Below are 18,377 nucleotides of genomic sequence, written 5' to 3' on the forward strand. Positions count from 1 at the left end.
CCAAACTGTCCAACCATTACATCCATACCAAATCAACATCTGGGTTTCAACATCTGGGTTTTTCAAAGCTGTGGGGCTCTGGACAACGGCTTCCCAGAATCCAGATCAAATCACAGAACACTTCTCAAAGTGAGCCCCCAAAACAAAGCTACACATCAGGGCTTATATAGCCTTCTCCTGGCTCAGACAATGTAACAACCTTCTGGACCCACTGGCCAATCAAGAAGTATCTACTGAAAAGCAAGCCTCCCACACCAGGCTCCAGGTGCACTCTAGCCTAGGGGCAGGGAAGATTTTTAAATTTGCATTTCCATTACAACAATACATCTTACAATCCTGTACTCTCTTTCACAGGGAAGAAACAGATGTGGTTGTTTCAAGTTCCAAGCTCACCAAATTTTACTGTGGGACACATATCACTCCATTTCCCCCTTAACAATAGCGTGAGAAACTGTATGATTTCTGTTTGGTTACAATTTAGGAAAACTATATTGACAGCAGAAGTTTTTAACCTTTTTTCTTTATCATAGGCCCTTTTGGTAGACTTGTGAAACTTGTGGTCCTCTACACAGAATAGCTTTAAATGCATGAAGTTAAATATATGGTACTACAAAGAAATGAATTATTTTGAAATATAGTTATTACTATAGATTAAAAAAAAAACATGTTTCCCAGTCCTAGATTAAGGACACCTACAAGAACAGGATTTCTAAGATCTACCATCACATTTTGTTGGTGTTGTACAGGTATTTTGTTCATGTTTGACTCTTTGTGACATTATTTAGGGTTTTCTTGGCAAAGATACTGGAGAGGTTTGGCATTTCATTCTATAGCTCATTTTACAAATGAAGAAACTAAAACAGAGCTAAGTTACTTGCCCAGGATCCCACAGCTAGTAAATACATGAAGATAGATTTTTAACTCAGGCCCTCCTGATTCCAGGCTTCATACTATATATACTACCTAACAATAAATCTACTGACCCCATCAAAAAATTAAGATAATAGTCTGGCTTGACATGTTTTTGATGAGACCATATCAGGTCTTTGTAATCCTCCTTCCTTTTCTATATGTTAACTAGCCATTCGTTTAAAAAATACATCACAAAATTTTACCTGAATTTTGCCAGTCAAGTTTACTGACCTGTAGATTTCAGACATCTATTTCCCTTTTTTGAAACTTAGAAGAAAATTTGCCCTTCTCCAGTCTTAAAGAACCTTGCCAGCTTGCTATCATCTTTCAGAGCTTACTGCCAATGTCTCAACAATCATATTTTTCAGGTCCATCCAAGCCCTAGGACAAAGTTCTTCTGGGATTGAACTCATCAAAAGCAAGAAGGTAACAAACTAGAGCAGGGATGGGGAACCTGTGACGTTTTGGCCACCTATTGCCTTCTGGGTCCTTGAGTGCAGTCTTTTGACTGAGTCCAAATTATATAGAACAAATCTTTTTATTAAGAAATACGTGTAAATAGAGTGGTGGATGAGTGGATTATGTTAGGTACATAAGACACATTAGTCAATGACTATAGTAATCTACTATGTGATAAACCCAAAGACTCCAGTTTCTGGGATAAGAACTCAATATTTTACGAAAACTGCTGGGAAAAATGAAAAATAGTATGGTAGAAACTGGGCATAGACTAATTTCTTTTCTTTCTTTTCTTTTTTTTTTTGCATCTTAACCTTTTATTTACTTATTTTTAGTTTTCCATATTAATTTCGACGAGATTTTGAGATATAAATTTTCTCCCCATCTTTACCATACCCCACCCTAAGATAGCAGGCCTACTGAATATTCATTTCATCCAGTCTTCTTTCTCTTATACCCTCCCTCCTCCTCTCTCCCTAGCTTCCTAGTAGGGCAAGATGAATTTCTATACCACAGTGCCTGTCTATCTTATTTCCCAGTTCCATGTAAAACAACAACAACATTTTTTTTAACATTTGCTTTTAAAACTTCGATTTCCAGATTCTTTCCCTTCTTTCCTCCTCACCTACCCTCATTGGGAAGACAAACAATTCAATATAGTTTGTAAATGTGTATTTATGCAAAACGTTTCCATAGTAGTTATATTATGAAAGTCTAACTGTATTTCCCTAGATCCTATCCCACACCCACTTATTCTATTTTCTACATTGACCCTGTCCCTTTTCAAAAGTGTTTGCTTCTAACTACCCTCTTTCCCAATATGCCCTCCCTCCTATTATCTCCGCTCTTATCCCCTTCCTCCCTACTTTCCTGTAGGGTAATATACCCTGAGTGTGTGTGTTATTTCCTTATTAAGCCAAATTCAATGAGAGTAAGGTTGACCTATTCCCTTTCTCCTTCTGGCTCTTCCCCTCCATTGTAACAGTTTTCTCTTGCCTCTTTTATATGAGATAATTTATGCTATTCCATCTCTCCCTTTCTCCTTCTCCCATTATATTCCTCTCTCACCTTTTAATTTTATTTTTTAGATATCATCCCTTCCTATTCAACTAACCCTGTGCCCTATGTCCATATATACATGTGCACACACATACACACACTCACATATGTATTTATACACACATATGCCATCCCATACACACATATATATGTATTCATTCATATATATATATATATATATACACATATATATTCCCTTAAACTATCCTCATACTGAGAAAAATCTCATGAGTTACAATGATCATTTTTCCATGTAAGAATGTAAATATTTCAACTTGATTAAGTTTCTTATGATTTTTTTTCCTGTTTACCTTCTCATGCTTCTCTTGCTTCTTGTATTTGAAAGTCAAGTTTTCTGTTTAACTCTGTCATTTTTTCAGTAAGAATACTTTAAAGTCTTCTATTTTATTGAATAACCATATTTCCCTCTAAAAAATTATTCTCAGTTTTGCTGGTTAGGTGATTCTGGGTTTTAGTCCTTGCTCCTTTGAACTCTGAAATATCATATTCCAAGCCCTATGATCCCTTAATGTAGGTGCTCCTAGATCTTGTGTTATCCTGATTGTGTTTCCACAATGCTCAAATTGTTTCTTCCTGGCTGCTTGTAATAGTTTCTCCTTGACCTGGGAACTCTGGAATTTGGCCATGATATTTCTAGGGGTTTTCTTTTTGGGATCTTTTTTTCCAGAGGAGATCAGTGAATTCTTTCAATTTATATTTTTCCCTCTGGTTCTAGAATATAAGGGCAATTTTCATTGAGAATTTCTTGAAGGATGATTTCCACACCCAGTTTTTGATCATGACTTTCAGGTAGTCCAATAATTTTAAAATTATCTCTCCTGGATCTATTTTCTGGGTCAGTGGTTTTTGCAATGATATATTTCATATTGCGTTCTAATTTTTTGTTTGGATCTGTTTTATTGTATCTTGATTTCTCATAAAGCCATTAACTTTCATTTGCTTCAATCTAATTTTGAAGGACTTATTCTCTTCAGTAAGCTTTTGAAATTCTTTTTCCATCTGACAAATTTGGCTTTTCAATGCATTCTTCTCCTCATTGGCTTTTTGGGCCTCTTTTGCCCTTTGAGTTAGTCTATTTTTTAAGGTGCTATTTTCTTCAATACATTTTTGGGTCTCCTTTAGCAGACTATTGACTCACTTTTCATGATTTTCTTGTATCATTTTCATTTCTTTTCCCAATTTTTCTTCCACAAAATCTCTTACTTAATTTTCAAAATTCTTCTTGAGCTCTTCCATGGCTTGTAACCAATTCATATTTTTCTTGGAAGCTTTTAATGCAGGAGTTGAGACTTTGTTGTTTTTTCTGGTTCCATGTTTTGACCTTTTTTGTCCCCCAAAAAGGATTCTATGGTCTGATTGTGCTTCTTTTGCTTGTTCATGTTGCCAGCTAATTACTTGACTTTTGAGCTCTTTGCCATGGTAGAACTCTGCTTCTAGAGTAAAGAGAGCTGTCTCCCAAAATGGTGGTGTTTTCGCAAATGTTGTCAGAGGTCTGGGGAAGGCATCCTATCTACGGCTACCACAAGCTCTGGCACACTGGCCACACACCCCAGGACAACCACGCAAGACTGTGACCAGATCCAAGTAGGTCAAAGCAAGAGTGATTTCCCTTTGAATGGTCACTTGTTCCCCTTAAGATTTGCAGGCCAGGAACTCTGGAGGCAGCCATGGGGTAACAGCTGCAGCTGCCACACCACCTCTCACCCAGTGGGAAGATCATGCTCTTCTGTCACCTGGTTTCAACAGAGTTCCCCACTGACATTTTACTTTATCTTTGGCATTTATGGGTTGAGAATTCTGGAAATCACCACAGCTACTGGTGATTCACTCTCTTGATGTCTGCTCTGGCCAGTCTGTGCTGCTGTTTGGGGCTGCCCTGGGTCTGGGCCCACTGCCTGTCAACCTGACAGGCTGCCTGCATTGGCAGATTTGCTTCTCTCTGTTACTTTATGGGTTCTGTAGCTCTAACATTTGTTTAGAGTCATATTTTATAGGTATTGAATGTGGTTGGAGAGGGAGCTGAAGCAGTTCCTGCTTACTCCATCATCTTGGTTCTGCCCCATAGACTAATTTCTTTCACTGTATACCAAAATAAAGTCAAAATGGGTACTTATTTAGATATAATTTCTGATACTATAAGCAAACTAGGAGATCAAGGGATAGTTTATCTGTAATATTTATGGAAATGTAAGAATTTGTGACCAAACAAGGGATAGGAAACATTTTAAAATGCAAAATGGATAATTTTGATTACATTAAATTGAAAAAGTTTTGCAAAACAAAGCCAATGCAACCAAGATTAGGAGGGAAGTAGAAAATTGGGAAAGAATTTTTGTAACCAGAATCTCTGATAGCGGCCTCACTTCTAAAATATGTAGAGAACTCTGTCAAATTTTTAAGAACACAAGTCATTTTCCCATTGATAAATGGTCAAAGGATATGAACAGACTGTTTTCAGAGGAAGAAATTAAAAACTATTTATAATCATATAAAAATGCTCTAAATCACTATTGATTAAAGAAATGCCAATCAAAACAACTCTTAGGTACCACATCTCACCTTTCAGATTGTCAAACATGGCAAAACAGGAAAATTATAAATCCTGGAGAAGATGTAGGAAAATTGGAACATTAATGCCTTCTTTGTGGAGTTGTGAACTGATCCAACCATGCTGGAGATCAATTTGGGACTATGCCCAAAGGGCTATAAAAATGTGCATACCCTTTAATAGCAATACCACTTCTGTGATTGCATCCCAAAGAGATCATCAAAACAGGAAAAGAGCCCACAAGTACAAAAATATTTATAGCAGCTTTTTTTGGTGTGGTGGCCAAGAACTGGAAATTGAGGAGATGCTTATCAACTGGGGAATGGTCAAATAAGTTGTGGTACATGAATATAATGAAATACTACTTTACTATAAAAAAGCGTGAGCAGGTAGCCTTCAGAAAAACCTGGAAAGACTTATATGAAGTGATGCTGAGTGAAGTGAGCAGGTCCAGGAGAACATTATACACAGTAACAACCACATTGTACAATGACTGACTTTGATAGACTTAACTCTTTTCAGCAACACAAGGACCTAAGAAAACTCGAAAAAACTCATCATGGAAAAACATCCAGAGGAAAAACTGTAGAATCTGAATGCAAATTAAAGCATACTATTTGCTCTTTTGTTTTGTTTTTTTTTTTCTTTCTCATGGTTCTTCCCATTTGTTCTAATTCTATACAACATGACTGATGTGAAAATATCATTAATAAGAATGTATATGTAAAGCCCATATCAGATTGAATGTCATCTTTTGGAGAGATAAGGGAGGGAAGAGGAGAAAATTTTAAACTTATAGAAGTGAATGTTGAAAACCAAAAATAAATAAATAAATTTTAAAAATTATACTGTGAAATTTTGATTCAATCAGAGGGCCACATTTGAGGACCCAGAGGGCCATATGTGGCCTTGAGGTCACAGGTTTCCCACCCCTGTACTAGAACCACCTGCTTTCTTTTTTTTTTTTTTTTAAGCAATTGGTGTTAAGTAACTTGCCCAAAGTTACACGGCCAGGTTGTGTGTGTGTGTGTGTGGGGGGGGGCTGTTAAGTATCTGATACCAGAACTGATCCCGGGTTGTTCTGACTCCAGGGCCAGCACTCTTACTCACTGCATCACCTAGCCACCCCTCTTTTTCTTTATTAAAAATTCTGAAGTGAAAATGTCACTTCCTTCTGAAATCCTCTTGATTTATACCACCACATGCATATTGACATTTATTTTCTTCTTTGTCAATTAAAAATGTTTCATTGGTCTAAAAATAAATTGATACAAGTTTAAAAAAATGAAACTTCCTGTTTTGAGGACTCTTGCATTTGTTGAACAAGTGGGCCTCACTCTATCTAAATTGTTCATGAGTGTATACAATTTGAGCATTTCACCACTTGTCTAGTATCTTTCCAAAGTGAAACATTAAATGTGGGACCAAAATTGACAAACTTAAGACTAAGAATATCAAGTTCTGCCAAGTGAGCAAGCCAAGTGGGCTTCCCTTCCATTTCCTTCCAATCCATTCTATTACTTACCAACTACTCTCACTCTGGACTCTTTTCTGAGGCTCCAGACACGTACGGAACATGATATATCCCCATTGGGAGGTTCTTGTAGAAAGAGAGAGGTTTCTACATCAAAAAGACCATTATCCCCTGTTTTCACCTTGAAGTCTGATGACATAGACTGTCCCTGATGATTTTTCCATTGTACATCAGGCTTAGGGAACCATCCAGCGGATCGACATATCAGCAAGGTGCCTGTATCTCTGTATCTCTCAAGAGAGATGACAGGGGATGACCCAAGAGCTATAGAAAATGGGGAGTGAGATGAAAACAAAGATCAAATTTTGAGCATAGTTAGGATCATAACTTACCCTGCTCTAGGTAGTTCATTTTGTTTTTGTTTTGCGAGGATAGTGGAGGGACACCTTGCTTGTTTGCTTACTTCTTTTCTATCTATTGATCAAAGAGTAGGAAAAACTGACAACTCTGTTTTCAGCAGAATGTTCTAATTAACTGGACTTGAAGAAACTGTATCATTGTAAAGGAGCAACTGACCTGCGACCTGTAGCTCCCAAGTGTTCTTCTGGTCAAAAGTTTGGGAGGCAAACTGGCAGCCATACTTCCCTGAATCTGAAATGGATATATTCTTCAATTTTAAGGAGATTCTTCCTTCAGCAATGGCTACTTGCACAAATTGGGTTCTCCCCTGATATTCTTGCATTTGCTTCTTTGGCATTTCTTTCCCATTCTTGATTAGAAGCAGCACAGAAGATATTTGGTTCCTGAAGAAACTCACCTCCATGTCCTTCATATTAACCTTAGGTAAGACATGACAGGAGAAAATAACATCTTCTCCCACCAGTGCCTGAATAGGCTCATTTGGTCCAATCACCTGAAATTGACCTGTAGGAAAACCAAAAATGTCCATTAAGAATAGACATATGTCCATATAATGCACAGGGTTTGAATTAATTACAGAAAGGAATGATTCATGTTACTCCTCAATCTTCAGCTTTTTTATGCAGTATATAATCTTCCTCTTTTTTAATTAACACAAAATAAAGTATCATGAGTTCAGAACTTATGCATAAATAATACATACATAAAATAACAAAATATAGTGTTGGAAGGGTTTTTAGATGCCATCTAGTACAACCATCCATTGAATGACAATATTATCTATGCAACATTCCTTTGAGGTGATCATTCAGATCCTGCTTACTCATTACCAGTGACTGGGGATCACACTACCTAATAAGGCAGCCCATTCCATTCTAGGACAGCTCTAATTAGAAACATTCCTTATAGTGTACTAAAGTCAGACTTCCTGCCCCTTCTCTCCATCATTTTAGTTTTCCTATTAGAGCTATACAGATTAAGTCAAATTCATCTTTCACAGACTTCAAATATTTGAAAATTCATTACTAAATAAGAATTTATAGACGGATTGTAATCTGGACCAGTAGAAGAGGAACATATCCACGCTGATGAAATCATAGGTCCACGAGTCCACCAAAATATGGAACCATTATATGTTCCAAAATCTTCTTTTTTCTACATTATATTTCTACTGTTCTTCATAAAATGTGACTTCCAGTGTAGGGGAAAAATAGGAAACATAATGATTTCATGGCATCTTGGCAGACTAACAATATAGAAATCACCCGGTCATTTAGTGTCTTTATATTACAAAGGCTCCAACCTCTTTGTAAGCAAATTTAAAGGTGGTCTGGTCTTATCTGGTGTTGTAGTTAATAAGTGCCTTCTTTGGAATAAGAGACCCTAAAGTTGTTGTCTTAAAAGGATTCTTCATAATTGCAAAACATTCCATCTCTTCCCCCTGTCTCCTGCCCTTGAGAAGAGAAAGATATCTTATGCTGATAATAAATCCTGTCACTTACAGTCCAAATACTCTTTTTCTCTACTCCTCTTTTGAAAAATGCTTTAGTTTTCTCTCCTAAATTAATACAGAGTGTAGCTATTCAGCTTTGTTCTCTGGGTTTGAAAGGTTATAAAAGCTAACTCTTTACCCTAGAAATCTGAATTTGGTATGAACTAGAGCAGCATTCCTTAGCATGCTAATAAATCCCTTTACTTTTAGTTTGGCACCATCTTATTTATGTTTTTTTCACTTAATAATATTTTACTTTTTAAAATTATATGTAAAGATAATTTTCAAAATTGACTTTTTGGGTAAGATTTGAGTTCTAAAATGTTCTCCCTTACTTCTTTACCTCCCCCTGCTCAACACAGAAAGCAATCTGATATAGGTTATACATCTACAATCATGTTAAATATATTTCCACATTAGAAACCTTTTACAAGAAGAATCAGAACAAAGGGGGAAAACCATGAGAAAGGAAAAACAAAAAATAAAAAATGTGAAAATAGTATTCTTCAATTTATGTTCAGATTCCAAAGTTCTTTCTCTGGATGCGGATAGTATTTTCTATTGGTACTGTCTTAAATTACTTTATTGCTAAAAAATACTAAGTCTATCAAAGTTGGCCATCGCACAACATACATACATGGCATACACACGTTATTAGTGTGCAGTGTTCTCCTGGGTCTGCTCTCTTCACTCTACATCAGTTCATGTAAGTCTTTCCAGGTTTTTCTGATTTCTTATAGAATAATAGTATTAAATTACATTTATATACTATGACTTGTTCAGCAATTCCTCAACTGATGGGCATCCATAGAATTTCTAATTCTTCTACACTATAAAAAGAACTGCTATAAATATTTTTCTACCTGTGGGTTCCTTTGCTTTTTTATGATACCTTTGGGACATAGACCTAGTAGTGGTATTGATGTATCAAAGGATATGAACAATTTTAGAGCACTTTGGCTATTGTTCTAAATTGTTCTCCAGAATGGTTGGATCAGTTCACAACTTCAACAACAATCTGGCCTCCTTTCATCCATACATGGACATTGGACCAAATATATGCCTCCCTCAAGAGGACAAGAGAAGTCTCCAACAGCACCCATTTTGCCAACTTATTCATCTTTTAATATATTATTTCATATTATTTTCTCTTTTAAAATGTGAATATTGGGGCAGAGCCAAGATGGCTGAGTAAAGTCAGGAACTTGCCTGAGCTCTCCTCCAAACCTTCCGAATACCTCCACAAAATGACTCTAAACAAATTCTACAGCAGCAGAACTCACAAAAAGACACAATAAAAAATTTCTAGCCCAAAACAAGTTGGAAGTTTACCAGGAAGGGTCTATTGCATCAGAGTGAGAGAAAAGCACAATTGGTGCAGACCATGCCAGTTTAGACTGGATACCAGGAAACCTGGAGTAGGCCTTTAGTTAACTACTTTACAGACAGTAAGGGAGTCATATAACTGGTCAGAACAAAATTACATGGGACTTTTTGCTAGCATGAAGGCAAGACTCTTTTGTTTTGCCCATACTCATATCTCAGTCACAGTCCTGGGTGGCAGTCTCAGGGAAAGGAAGAGCACTAGTATAGCAGAGTGTGCAGCAGAAGTGGAAGGGGGAGACCCTTATAGCTCAGGGGAAAACCTGAGTGCTTGGGGTCACTCACAGATCAGAGCACAGACCAGGAGAGTAGCAAACACCTTTCATTAGATCATACCATCTCTGAAGAACTGAAAACTTCCTGGTCCCTATAAATTTATCTCTGAAAACAGTTGCACAAAATCCTTGAAAGTTGGGACAATTCATCCTGAAAGTAGAGTCCTACTTTAACTGAGTTAAAAGTCAAACAATAGGAAAAGAAGCAAACAACGGGGAAAATTGGGGGTGGGAGTAGGGGAGAAAAATTTGTAACTCAAAATCTTGTGGAAATGAATGTTGAAAACTAAAAATAAATAAATAAATTGAAAAAAAAAACAAATCTCTGACTATAGAAAGTACTACAGTAACAAGAAAGATCAAAACATACAGTCAGAAGAAGACATCAAGGTTAAAGTTCCTACATCCAAAGCCTCCAAGAACAATGTAAAATTATCTTAGGCCATGGAAGAGCTCAAAAAGGATTTTGAAAATCAAGTAAGAGAGGAAGAGGAAAAAATGGGAATATAAATGAGATTGATGGAAGAAAATCATGCAAAAAGAATCAAGAGCTTCTAAAGGAGACACAAAAAATACTAAAGAAAATAATACCTTAAAGATCAGGCTAGACCAAATGGTCAAAGAGGTCCAAAAATCCAATGAGGAGAAGAATGCCTTAAAAAGCAAATTGACCAAATGGAAAAGGAGGCCTAAAATTCACTGAAGAACATTATTCCTAAAAAAAATTAGAATGCAGCAAATAGAAGCTAATGACTTTATGAGAAAACAAGAAAAATAAAAACAAAACCAAAAGATGGAAAAAAATAGAAGACATTGTGAAATTTCCTCAATTGAAAACAACTGACCTAGAAAATAGATCGAAGAAAGATAATTTAAGAATTATTTTATCTACCTGAGAGTCATGATAAAAAAAATAGCATAGGTATCATATTTCAAGAACTTATCAAAGAAAATTACCCTGATATTCTAGAATGAAATAGTAAATTAAAATTGGAAAGAATCCACCAAACTCCTCCTGAAAGAGATCCCAAAATGAAAACTCCCAGGAATATTATAGCCAGAGTCTAGAGTTCCCAGGTCAAGGAGAAAACATTGCAATAAGCCAGAAAGAAATAATTCAAGTATCATGGTGTCACTCTCAGGATAATACAAGATTTAGCAACTTCTACTTTAAAGGATCACAGGACTTAGAATATTATATGCTAGAGGGCAAAGGAGCTCTGATTACAACCAAGAATCACCTATTCAGTAAAAACTGGGTCTAATCCTTTGGGAGTGGGGGAGGGATAAACATTCAAAGAGATAGAGGGTTTTATTTACTAAAACAAGATATCTGGAATAAGTGAGGGGCAGGATAGGATGGAGGGAAATATAGTCTTTCACAATATACTTACTATGGAAATGTTTTGCATAACTACACATGTACAACATATATTGAATTGCTTATATTCCCAGTGGGGGTGGGTGAGGAATGAAGAAGGGGAAAAATCTGTAACTCAAAGTTTTGAACAATATGTATATATATATATATATATATATATATATATATATATATATATGATTATTGCTTTTTTAAAAAATATACAACTGGGAAATAAGATATACAGGTTCTGGGGTATAGAAATTAATCTTGCCTTACTAGAAAGTTGGGGGAGATGGGGGAGGATATAAGAGAGAACAGTTTGGGGAGAGGGGTATTCAGCAGGCTAGCAATTTGGGGGTGGGAGTAGGGGAAATATGGGGAGAAAAATTTGTAACTCAAAATCTTATGGAAATGATTGTTGAAAACTAAAAATAAATAAATAAATTGGAAAAATAAAGATGAAAATTTTTAAAAAGAGAAGTGAATAGAAACTTTGACTTTCAAATATAAGACTCAAGAGAAGAATAAAAAGATAAACAGCAATGGAAAGCATAAGGGCTTTATAGGTTTAAACTGTTTACGTTACTACATGGGAAGATGATACTTTTGACCCATAAGGCACTTCCCATTATTAAGATAGTTAGTAGGAATATAGACAGAAGACACAGGTATGAGACAAATGTAAATGGATGATATACAAAAATAAAATTAAGGGGTGAAAGAGGAATGTACCAGTGAAAAAGAGAAATGGAAAGGTAGAATGAGATAAACTATCTCACATAGAAGAGGCAAGAAAAAGCTTTTGAAGTGGAAGGGAACATGGGCGAATGAAATGAAGTGAGTGAATGTTAAATCTCTCATCAGAACTGGCTGAAAGAGGGAATAACATACACAGTCAATTGGGTACAGAAATCTATCTTGCCTTATAGGGGGAAGGGGATAAGAGAAGGGAGGTGTGATAGAAGAGGAGGCAGATTGGGGGAGGGCATAATCAGAAGCAAAACTCTCTGCAGAAGGGACAAGGTGAAAGGAGAGAGGGAATAGAATAAACAGGAGTTTAGAGGAATAGAATGGAGGGAAATACAGTTAACAATAGTAACTATGGAAAAAAATTGAAGCAAGTTTCTCTTATGAAGGCCTCATTTCTCAAACTTAAATAAAACTGGGTTAAATTTGTAAAAATAAGAGCCAATGGATAAATTGGCTAATCAAATATCAATTAATAAATAAAAACTCAATTGATAAATCATTAAAAGATATGAAAAGTTTTCAGATAAAGTAATCTAAGCTTTCTATATGCATATGAAAAAATACCCCAACTCATCATTAATTGGAGAAATGCAAATTAAAGCAACTTTGAGGTACTACCTCATACTTATTAGATTGGCTAATAAGACAGAAAAGGAAAATGACCAATGTTGGAGGAGATGTGGCAAAACTGGGAATCTAATGAACTGTTGGTGGAGTTATGAACTGGTACCACAGTTCTGGAGAACTGTTTGTAGCTATGTCCCAAGGACTACAATACTGTGATACCCAGTTTTGTATTTTTACCCAGGAGCAACACTACTAGGTTTATATCACAAAAATGATTAAAACAAGAAAAAACAGCCTATCTGTTCAGAAATTTATAACACCTATTTTTGTGGTGGCAAAGAATAGGAAATTGAAGGGATGCCCATCAATTGGGGAAAGTTGGAGTATATGATTATTATATAATAATATTGTGGTATAAGAAATGATGAGCAGGATGGCTTCAGAAAAACCTACAAAAACTTACATGAACTGATGCAAAGTGAAGTGAGCAGAACTAGGAGAAGAGTGTATGCAATGATGGCAATATTGTATGATGATCAACTTGTCAAAGACTGCTAATTTACAGCAATACCAAGATCCAAGAAAATCCCAATGGACTTAACATGAAAAATACTATTCTTTTCTAGAGAAAGAACTGATAAAGTCTGAGTACAGATCAAAGTATCTTTTTTTTACTTTATTTTTTGATCTGTATTTTTTTATAACATAACTAATATGCAAAAATGGTTTTGCATGACTCAGAATGTATAAGCTACATCAAATTGCTTGCCTTCTCAATGAGGGGGAGGTGGAGGAGAAAATTTGAAACTCAAAATTTAAAGAATGGAATGTTAAAAACAAGTTTCTATATGTTATTAAAAAATTAAATGTCTAAAAAAGGTTTTGCAAAAACATAACCAATGTAGTCAAAATAAGAAGAAAAACAGGAAACTGGGAAGAAAATTAGCAGCAATTTTTTTCTGAAAAAGTTCACATTTCTCAAATATGTAGTGTACTGAGCCAATTTTTTAAAAGAAGCCATTCCTCAATTGATAAATGCTCAAAGGATATGAACAGTCAGTTTTTCAAGGAAGAAATCAAAGCTATCAAAAGGCATATAACAATTCTCTAGATCACTAATAATTAGAGAAATGCAAAATAAAATAACTTTGAAGTATCACCTTACACCTCTCAGATTGGCTACTATGACAGAAAAGGAAAATGACAAGTGTTTGTCAGGGTATGTAGGAAAAATAGGCATAATAAAGCAGCACTATTAGTGGAGCTCTGAATTGGTTCAATTATGCTCCAGAACAGTTTGCCACTTTGCCCAAAGTGCTATAAAAAGATACATAATCTTTGACTGCACAATATCAATACCAATTCTATACATTAAAGAGATAAAAGAAAAAGGAAAAGGACCCATATGCACAAAACTTTGTAGCATCTCTTTTTGTGGTAGCAAAGAAGTGGAAACTGAGGGGATGCCTACCATTTGTGGAATGACTGAAGTAATTAAGGTATGTGAATGGTATGGAATACTGTCATAATGTAAAAATTATAAAGAAGTTGGTTTTAGAAAATCCTGAAAAGACTTATATGTACTGATGCAAACTGAAGTAGAACCAGGAGAACATTATACACAGCTGTGATGTTTAAAAAGGTTTCAAAAGAATAATTTCTGGGTAATTTAATGATTTTATTTATAAGGCCAACAGGTTATTAATAAAAGGATGGTTATTTGCTCATCTCTATTACACCAAAGACCCCAAATGGTGGTGGAGTCACAGTTTATAAGCCCTTCAAAGAAGAGGTGCTCCTGAGAATTGGCAATCAACTTGAATTGGTTAACACAAATATTTTAAAATGAAAGTCTTGGAATATGTGATTTGGGTCACTCCAATCTTGGGAAAAGAGACATCAAATCCCATATCACCTTTCTTCATAACATGGAGAATCAACATTTCCCTGGACTTGTGTGAGCAGATACAATGAGCAGGAATACATCCATTATCCAAAATTTACAATTTTTCTTAATGTTTGATTATATCTTGACCTGCATAAATATCTAAGATAAATTTGTCACACTAGTTGGTTTCTAGATGAGGAAGTAGAAAGGGGGGGAATTTTGGTCCTAATATAATAATTACTTGTTAAATATAAGAGAGAAATATTAATTTCTCACACTGCAATAATATAAACTGTGATACACTTAGTAATTGATCAATACAATGATCTCCCAGACTTGCAAAGAACTCTTGATGTAAATGTTATCTGTCTTCAGAGAGGAAACAGATAGATTCAGAGCGCATTTTGAAGCATATTTTAGTCTCTCTATTTTTCTTTTTCAAAAGGAGCTAATGTGGAAAGATATTATTCATGATACCATTTCTATCCTGGTATCTTATTGGGTGAAGGAGAGCATGGAGAGAAGGAAAGAACTCATAATTGAAAATAAAAATAAAATACAAAACAACTTTATGATACTTCACAGATCTGTGATTTCATTCACCTTAACTTTTCCTCCATGAATGCAGATCTCAGCTACTCTGTGCCTTAAAAAAATGATTTTCATGAAGTATAATGGGAAAAAGTCCAAATAAGCATGCTTTTGGTGATAAGCTTTATAAAACCAAAAGTTCTCAATTAACAAACTTCTGGTGATGAGCCATATCCAAACATACTTTTTCTAAGTACAAAGTGACTGTCTAGTAGTGACTGTTTTGCACACTTAATCAGAAATTAATACTAATAACGTCCAAGGGATATGAATTTGTCCATGAACTTATATATGTAGCGTAGAGCACTTAATTAGATGGAGAGAGTGAATAATGGCTTTGGAAAATAGATCATAAATCTTAAAGAAAATAATAGTATGGTCCTATAAGATAGTGTTAGTAATATGTGTGACACTCATCATGAATGTTAAGGAAAGAAATTGGGCTTTCTAGTTTTATTCAAGGTGAAAGAACATTTTAAACGCACAAGTTGGGGTGATATTGGAGATGATGGAGAGAAGGAAGAGCTATTCACTTCATTTTTTTCTTTTTTCCTGGTAGTTTTTGGACTAGGAAGAATGGAATAAAAATTATCAATAGGGAGTTGATAAGTAAGAAGGCATTTAAAAAGTAGAGGCAAAAGAAAAGGGGGGAGGATGAATGATGAAGAGGGAAGTAAGTGTGGAAGGAAAGGGGAATCAAGAGAGTAGATGGGAGGGAGAAAAGAGAAGAGAGGAAAGGTAGGAAGAAAGGAAGGAAGGAAGGAGCATATATTTTTTATGGAGGCTTTCACTACCTTTAGTCCAAAAGGTGAGCAAAATGAGTACATACTATTCAAGGTTGATTTGAGAGACATATTTTGTGAGGAAGGTACCTATTAGTGCCTCTCAAATTATATAACAGGAATAGGGCTGCTTACTTTGCCTTGTTTAGTCAAGAGCGATAATAGAAACTGTTAAGCTACCCATTAAAACAACACTCAAAGGTGAATGACCAGGAATAGGAGGTAAACTCTATATATCCTGTTTGGCTTCTGGTAGACTCCAATTAACAAGGGGGCTTCTATCCAATTGAGCTATTATAACTTTTACTTAATAAAGGTCTAACGTTACTCAGTTGAATTGAGTAGAATAGATATGGCGATAAAGAGTAGGCTGAGGGTGGCACAAACAAGGGCAGGCTTACCTGATCCCATATCTATGAGACTGAGAACAAAGATAAGGAGGTGGTATACAAATGGTTTGGAGACTTGACTGTGGTACAGGGGATCTGAGATACTCAACATACCTATGGATCATCTCATGGAACCTGTAAACAAAGGGTAATAAGATATCTTAGAGTTTGTAGTAAGAAGTCCTGGAGGCAAATAAGAAATATGAGCCTACATGTAGCTTCTGGACTTCTGAGATGGCAGAGTAAGAATTAATTTTCTCTCCCTCTCCCTTATTTACCTCAAAAAAAGAACCAAGAAAATATCACCCCCAGGAAAAACCCTGGTACAGCTGAGCCAGCAGAAAAATAAGGTGCAGTAGGTTTTTAACCATTAATATTAGCTGGGAGGATTAACAGGAAAGGTCCCTCTTGCTCTGGTAGAAGGGTAACAGTAAAGGATGGGAGGCATTCCATCTGGCCAGCTGCAAGTTTTACATCGGTAAATCAGCAGGGGATCTTGAGCCCCAGGGTGGTGGGGCAAGCAAGTGCTAACACCAAGGGCCCCCAAAAGCCTAAGCACAAATAGGGGAATGGGTAGACTACAGTGGCCAAAGCTTAAAAGCAGCCATCCCTCAGAGACCAGACGCTCCCCTCTACCCTGAGACTCAGTGTTGCTACCAGATAAACTACCAGAGCCCTACAGTCTCCAGCTGCCAGTATCTGAGGTCCCAGAACACAAAGCCAGTGACAATGTCCTTGGACCACAGCTGAAGAAGCTTGGGTCAGTGACCCTTCTGCTTCATCAGGAGAGCTCAATTTTAAAGACCAGGAATTAGGCAAACATGATGAGCAAAAAAGCAGAAATGGACAATGATCCTACATTCTTACTATGGGGACAAGGAAGATCAAAACACAAACTGAGAAGAGGACAATATTGTCAATATACCCATATCTGAAACCTCAAAGGGGAATATGAACTGGTCTCAAGCCCTAAAAGCAATCTTGAAAGAGCTCAAGAAGGATTTCAAAAGTTGAATAAGACAGGTAGAAGAAAAATTAGGGAAATAAATGAGAGGTATGAAAGAGAAAGTTAATGGCATAGAAAAGGAATGATGAAAATTGACTGTAGAAAGAAAGTCCTTAAAAATAGAATTGGTGAAATAGAAAAAGAGGTACAGAACTCACTGAACAGTATTCCTTAAAAAGTAAAATGAGACAAATGGAAAAGGAAGTACCAAAACTAATTGAAGAAAACAATTCATTAAAAGTTAGAATTGGGCAAGTGGAAGCTCATGACTCTATAAAATATCAAGAATCAGTCAAACAAAATCAAAAGAATGAAAAAAATAGAAGAAAACTTAAAATACTTCATTAGAAAAATAACTAACCTGGAAAATAAATTGAGGAGAGATAATTTAAGGACTATTGATTTACCTGAAAGTCATGATCACGAAAAGAGCCTGGGAAGCATCTTTCAAGAAATCATTAAGGTAAACTGATCACCTCCTGAAAGATTCCAAATTGAAAATGCTAAGGAATATAGGAGTCAAAATCCAGAATTATTAGGTCAAAGAGAAAATACTACCAGCATTCAGAAAGAAACAATTTAAATATCATGGAAGCAGTCAAGATTAAACAGGACCTTGTAGCTCCTACATTAAAAGATCAAAGAGCTTGGATATGATATTCTGTAAAGCAATGAGCTTGGATTACAACAAAGGAGCAACTACTCAGCAAAGTTGAGCATAATCTTTCAGAGGAGAAGATGAACCTTCAGTGAAATGGGGGAACTTCCAAACCTTCCTGATTTTGAAAAAAATAAACCAGAGCTTAATGGAAAATTTGATCTTCAAATACAAGATTTGGGAGAGGCATAAGAAGGTAAACAGGAAAGAAAAAAGAAACGTGTTATTCAATCAGTGCAAGCTATTTACATACCTACAAGTGAAAATTATTCTTAAAACTCTTGAGAACTGTATTTTTATTACAACATTTAGAAGGGGTATATGCAAACAGAGGATGTGT

General features: G+C 35.7%; 1 protein-coding gene across 1 annotated transcript in view; it reads right to left on the bottom strand.

The window, feature by feature from the left end:
- The window catches only part of LOC138172595 (butyrophilin-like protein 8), a 20,846-nt gene extending 3,049 nt beyond the window's left edge, over window positions 1-17,797 (bottom strand). Inside the window, exons 1-4 of the mRNA XM_069102295.1 lie at window positions 17,787-17,797; window positions 16,386-16,453; window positions 7,050-7,397; window positions 6,525-6,797 (exon numbers count right to left, since the gene is read on the bottom strand). Coding sequence (XP_068958396.1) covers window positions 6,525-6,797; window positions 7,050-7,397; window positions 16,386-16,453; window positions 17,787-17,797 — 700 coding nt within the window. The remainder of the gene's footprint in view (window positions 1-6,524; window positions 6,798-7,049; window positions 7,398-16,385; window positions 16,454-17,786) is intronic.
- Between the last annotated feature and the right edge of the window lie 580 nt (window positions 17,798-18,377).

Source organism: Petaurus breviceps, unplaced genomic scaffold (genome assembly GCF_028583685.1).
Source record: "Petaurus breviceps papuanus isolate PSGF00001 unplaced genomic scaffold, PetGlider_PUasm1.0 551, whole genome shotgun sequence".
Taxonomy (NCBI): Eukaryota; Metazoa; Chordata; class Mammalia; order Diprotodontia; family Petauridae; genus Petaurus; species Petaurus breviceps.